The sequence below is a fragment of the Peromyscus eremicus genome, chromosome 17, assembly GCF_949786415.1.
Source record: "Peromyscus eremicus chromosome 17, PerEre_H2_v1, whole genome shotgun sequence".
In the NCBI taxonomy this organism is placed as follows: Eukaryota; Metazoa; Chordata; class Mammalia; order Rodentia; family Cricetidae; genus Peromyscus; species Peromyscus eremicus.
The window spans coordinates 54,353,759-54,360,112 of record NC_081433.1 but is presented as its reverse complement, the minus strand read 5'-3'; the positions used below and the strand labels follow the sequence as shown (position 1 = coordinate 54,360,112).

General features: G+C 38.4%; 1 protein-coding gene across 2 annotated transcripts; it reads left to right on the top strand.

The window, feature by feature from the left end:
• Positions 1–4,202: 4,202 nt before the first annotated feature.
• Positions 4,203–5,631, top strand: Npy5r (neuropeptide Y receptor Y5). 2 transcript variants are annotated; one of them, XM_059244957.1, is made up of 2 exons: positions 4,203–4,320; positions 4,384–5,631. In XM_059244957.1, the coding sequence occupies exons 1-2, from the start codon at positions 4,218–4,220 to the stop codon at positions 5,616–5,618; spliced, it is 1,338 nt and encodes a 445-aa protein (XP_059100940.1). In that variant the 5' UTR covers positions 4,203–4,217; the 3' UTR covers positions 5,619–5,631. The 2 variants fall into 2 exon arrangements, with proteins under 2 accessions (XP_059100940.1, XP_059100939.1); XM_059244956.1 differs by having other exon boundaries at positions 4,218–5,631.
• The last annotated feature ends 723 nt before the right edge of the window (positions 5,632–6,354 follow it).

Here is a 6,354-nt window from a genome sequence, read left to right as displayed (position 1 = left end):
TGTAGATCGGTCTCTCTGTATCCTCTGGCTCACTGTACTTTCTCCTCTTACTACTTTAAGAACTTAATTACCTACTTTCTCAAAACCCTTTAGGTTTATTCTGACTTCGCTTGTGTCACACGCAGATCAATTCTTAAGAAAATTGCAATAAACCCTCACAAAGATACTACTTTTTAAAAGTCACCACAGTTGGATGAACACCCTGTGTTACTCTGGGAACTGAGTATTTCAGGTGGAAATCATGGTGGCGAGAAAGCGTGCCACGTCCAAAAGAGAACAGGGTAGAGAAATAGTTGGGAATGAAGAACTCATGTGGTCTGAAACATTCTTCTTCCTGCAATAATATTTCTTTGTGTACTTGTTAAAGTGCCCCATCTTCATGTCTTCTAATCTAAGATGAATTAAGAACCTCTATGATGCTGCTTTCGTCATCTGTAGTATTGAAGCTGCGTAAAACTGTACTGCAAGGAGCTGATTATTACACTGTTGAACAGCAGAGGATTAGATTGAGATTTCTATGACTCATTGGTTTGTTGTTTTTCAAAAAAAAATGGAGAAAGTACAGGGGTAAGTGTAAGCAAGGAGATCTTTTGATTTGTTATGTATCTGTTTGTTTTGATTTCAAAGTAGCTCCTCTGTTCCACACTTTCAGCTGTGAAACGGATGACTTATATCCAATGCCTAATGGTTAAACTGTCCTCTGATATAAGGAGGCAGTTTTAAGAAACCAATTAAACTGTCCTCCTACATATGTTGCAGTATCTATAATTTAGTTGTGAGAAGTCATTCAAGGGAGCAAAGATTTGCAGAAGGTACCTCCTGTTCAGAGTACCTTAGTGTCATGTGTGTGGATGTACTTGTGTGATGGGTAGATGGTGTGGCCATCTTCATACTCAGAACAGTCATACTGTATCCTGAGAATCCTCAGAACCATTCATTTCTGTTATTTTAAATCTGAGAACATTAAGCTACCTTTCTAAAATGATTAGTAGCAAATATTTACTTAACATCCAATATACTTCTCACTATTGGTAAAATAATGAATACCTTCCCTATCTCTAATCCAATCTAATCTAATCTGATCAAGAGATGGGACATCATGTTTTGGAGACAATACAACTTTTGACTCAAAACTATCTATGTGTAGCGGCGTATGTGTGTGTTTGTGCTAGAGCCTGAACCCTGGGCTTCACACATGCTAGACAAGCAAGCATTCTGCAAACAGACCACAGCCTCAGCCCTTCAAAACCATATTTTTTTTATTGCAGGAAAAAAAGCTACATTTCTTTATTCTCTAAAAAAATTGACAGCAATTTTATTCTGAACGTTATATAGCAAGAAAGCACAAAGCCATTATAAATGTCTCTGTCCCATTTTGTCCCTTATCCTTGCTTCGGTCATAGAAGAAAAATCCAATCAGTGACTACTGACCTACCACAAGTTTAAGGGAAAAGGGTTGGTTCAAAAAACGTGAGTCAAAAGTACAGACAGGCAGGAGTATTGTTATAAACAGCCCGTGCACATCCCAAGTATAAATAGGATCATGAACAAGCCACAAAGGACCCAGCGGTCACCAGAACTCAGGAAATGGGGTTGAAGCACCAGTCAAGGCCGCTTTCATTAGACACACACTGACTTCCCCACAGCATTTGCTGGAAGGCTATTGTCTAGTCATATGGTGAGTGGGATGATTCAGAAGACCATGTGAGTCACTACTGCACCAGCTACCTCTTTCTCTTGAGTCAGAACCAATGGAAATAAATGGTTAGGGTCTAAGGACAAATGAACACTGTCTGGAGCTTTTGGTTTGATTTATCTTTGGAGGGGTGTGGTTGGTTTCAGAAAGTTATTCCTGCAGCGAGGAATCAGTGGTAAAAGTTCATAAAGACAACTTTTCTTATACAATAATAACTATGTGAATTTTGCTGTGAATGAAAACAAGTTAGTCATAATTTAAAATAATTATCTGTCAATAAAAGCATCCCTAGTTTGGAAATGTATTGAATCTAGACCTGTAGGTCCATTGTAAATTGAAGAGAATGTTGCTTACTACTATTTTAGTAATTTTCATTTACGACTGCAGAAATAAGTAGGTAAATGTATGTTGTTATATAATGAAAGTCTTTCTTAACTGTGTATGAGTGTATACATATCATCTATCTATCTGTCTGTCTATCTTTCATCTATCAATCACCTATATATTAATGTATTATCTGTATATCTATCTATCTACCTATCTATATCTATCTATCTATCATCTATCTATATCTATCTATCTATAGTTCTATAGCAATATATATTTAACAGAGTTAATTAACTATCACTAGGAAATTGTTGTTTGAAAACAGAAAATACCCTTGGACATTTTATCATGTCTATACTCCCAGTACTTTAGAAGCTAAAGCAGGATAATGGGATGCTTAAGACCAGCGTGGGGAACATAGTGAAAGCCTGTCTCAAAAAAGTTCTCAGTTATTTTTAAAAAAAGAATTGTTTTTCTTTTGCTGATATATTAGAGGCTACTTATCACTACACTGAATAGTATCAATATCTCTAATCTATGGAGATGAACAGGTATGGAATAGAGTACGCTTGTCACTTTCATTGATACAAAAATCATATGAGGTCTCATTAGTTTCACTTCTACATTTAAAATTAGAATACAATTGTCTCTTTCTGGAGACAATATGAATTCATGGGATCTTTCTTGAGCTGACATTTATAAGTAGTTTTTAGATTAAAAAACAAACAAGCCATCTGCTTTCCGACAGCACAGCTGGTCAGCCCATGGTTCAAATTCATAAGACGGAAAACTAACCCTGAGTTATTCTGTTAGCTTCTCAAGCCTTTAATGAATGAATGTTGTATACACTTAGGTTCTAGGATAATACTGTATATGTGGGGAGCTTAAATGTGAACATTGCATGAACTAGACCACATTTTGATCACTATTTTTTATCTGAATATTTTTATCCACTCATAAATATTTGACACCCAGTGATAAAGTTACTGTGGCATGTGTTGTGGTGGGTACCACAAAGAGCAAGGGGCAGCTTGTACCTTCCATTACTTAGCAGCAAATGCAGTAAACTGGAGGCATTGTGATGGCTACAGGAAGCAGACTACCACACCAGTGTCAGATACCTGTAACCTCACTGTCATGGGCATCCTAAAGAGACCACATACAACTACAACAGGAAGGGGACACTTTAGGGCAGGTGACTTAACAATGTTTTATTAGCGTGTAGTAACTAATCATAACAACAAGGTTCATTATAACATTTTCACACATGCACATAACACATTTTGATCACATTACCCCCAGCACGATCTCACGCCCCTCTCCTTTTTCTCAAGTACCCCATTCCAGTTTTCTGTGGTGTGTGTGTGTGTGTGTGTGTGTGTGTGTGTGTGTGTGTGTGTGTGTCCCAGTGAGTTTTCGAAGGCCGGAGAGAAGATTTGTGCATGGGGAAGGGGCACCTTGCCAATGCCTATACCTCTCCCATCAGGCATTAACTGCTTATAAATCCTGAGGTAGGGTTGGGTCGCACAAACTTCTCATCCTTCTTCAGCAGGGTGTGGACAGGCCTATTCTTGTACAGAACTTGTGCTGGTAATCATAGCTGCTAACAGTTCAAGAGAGCAACAACCATGCCATGCTCTGACATCAGCTCTCCACACCACTCCCTCACTTACTCTGGCTCTGATGTTCCTTCTGACCCTTCTCCTACAATATTCCCTGAGACTTAGAGAGAGTCACATAGAAGCAGGATGGTGACTTTGAAGTTTGATCTTGATAAGAAAGAAAAGAATTTTAAAAGGTAAGATTATAGGCTAATACACTTTCAGCATCTCGACTAGAGAATAATAGTATTAGGCTATTATAAATTACATATCTTGAAGTTTTCCTCTGCATTGTTCTTTTCCATTTTTTCTTATGTTGTTTCTCAAATAAATTTGAAAAACAAAGTCTGACTTGAGCAGAAGTTGACAGCGTGTGAAACTAGTGATAGGTTTAAGTTTCCTATAGTTATGATTGTTGAATTTGTACCAAATTTAGAACCAGAAAGGGTCCTTTAGGACGTTAGAGGTTTGTTAGGGAATGAGGGCAAGCTATAGAATTTAGTTTTTTTTCTGAGTATGTTGAAGTTATAGTAATGTGTGATTTTACTTCAAGCTGCTAATGGAGGTGGTCTTATTCTAAGCAGGACTCCAGTATGGATTTTGAACTCGAAGAGCATTTTAACAAGACAATTGTCAAAAAGAACAATACTTTGGCTGCTCAGAATGCTGCCTTTCCTGTCTGGGATGACTACAGAGGTACAGAGAACATTACTGCGGCTGCTCGGAATGCTGCCTTTCCTGTCTGGGATGACTACAGAGGCAGCGTAGATGATTTACAATACTTTCTGATTGGGCTCTATACATTTGTAAGTCTTCTTGGCTTTATGGGAAATCTACTGATTTTAATGGCGGTTATGAAAAAGCGCAATCAGAAGACTACAGTGAACTTTCTCATAGGTAACCTGGCCTTCTCCGATATCTTGGTAGTGCTTTTTTGCTCACCTTTCACACTGACCTCTGTCTTGTTGGATCAGTGGATGTTTGGCAAAGCCATGTGCCATATTATGCCTTTCCTTCAGTGTGTGTCAGTTCTGGTCTCAACTTTGATTTTAATATCAATTGCCATTGTCAGGTACCATATGATAAAGCATCCCATATCTAACAATTTAACAGCAAACCACGGCTACTTTCTCATCGCTACTGTCTGGACCCTGGGCTTTGCCATCTGCTCTCCCCTCCCAGTGTTTCACAGCCTTGTGGAACTTAAAGAAACCTTTGGCTCAGCATTGCTGAGCAGCAAGTATCTGTGTGTTGAGTCATGGCCTTCTGATTCATACAGAATTGCTTTCACAATCTCTCTACTGTTAGTTCAGTATATTCTGCCTTTAGTTTGTTTAACCGTAAGTCACACTAGCGTCTGCAGGAGTATAAGCTGTGGATTGTCCCACAAAGAAAACAGACTGGAGGAAAATGAGATGATCAACTTAACTCTTCATCCATCCAAAAAAAGTGGGAACCAGGCAAAACCCCCCAGCAGCCAGAAGTGGAGTTACTCGTTCATCAGAAAGCACAGGAGGCGATACAGTAAGAAGACAGCCTGTGTCTTACCCGCTCCAGCAGGACATTCCCAGGAGAAGCGTCCAACAGTTCCAGCAAACCTGGGCTCTGTCAGAAGTCAGCTCTCTTCATCCAGTAAGGTCATTCCGGGGGTCCCGACCTGCTTCGAGGTGAAGCCTGAAGAAAACTCAGATGCTCGTGAGATGAGAGTCAAGCGCTCCATCACCAGGATCAAAAAGAGATCTCGGAGTGTTTTCTACAGACTGACCATTCTGATACTTGTGTTTGCCGTGAGTTGGATGCCACTCCACCTTTTCCACGTGGTGACGGATTTCAATGACAACCTTATCTCCAACAGACATTTCAAGCTGGTGTACTGCATTTGTCACTTGTTAGGCATGATGTCCTGCTGTCTTAACCCGATCCTATATGGATTTCTTAATAACGGGATCAAGGCAGACTTGAGAGCCCTGATCCACTGCCTACACATGTCCTGATTCTCATCGTTTACCGAGGGAAGGAGAAAGGTTGAGATCGTCTAAAATACATCTGTGCTATGGATGTATGTATACATTTAATTTACATGAAAGTCTTCTGGATCTTGATGCCAATTCATAATGTATGTAAGGTAATTTTAATGTTGTATTATGGTTAATTCAGTTAGTTGTACAGAGTCAATGTCAATCTAATCTGTAACATCATGTTTTAAAGTAGTTACATTACCTTCCATTTCATGTCATTGGTGATAAATGGGTAGTACTTTTTGTTTATTGTAAAAGTTATAGCTAATTAAATTGATCTTTTGTACAAAGATGTAAGAAGCAAAAAGGTTCTTATAAGAAAGAGTATTTAACTATAGATTTAAGGAATTTCTACTATCTAGCTATCCTCATTTCTATTTCATGGGCTTCTTAATCATTTTTTGTAAAAGTACACAAATATTTAATATGCCCCCAAAGTCTGAACTATATAGTCTGAACTATAGATGTGTGCTTAAATCACGATTATAAATTTACAGAAGAATGATTCTCTCCTGTTACTGAAGATTGGAAAAATTGTCAGTTTAGCCTGGCTGTCCTACTATGAATAAGTAATTATCAAATACAAATAGATTTTAAATCTTGTTTAGATTGATATCACATTAAACACTGTCAAATAAAGGTTGTTTTCAAGTAAATAACAGGTTTCATGTTATTTCTGTGTTACGTGCGTGTTAGGTATCATGCTGTCATG

What these genes read in the sequence shown, in the direction of transcription:
- Npy5r (XM_059244956.1), top strand. Translation starts at nt 4,218, where the DNA reads ATGGATTTTGAACTCGAAGAGCATTTTAACAAGACAATTGTCAAAAAG.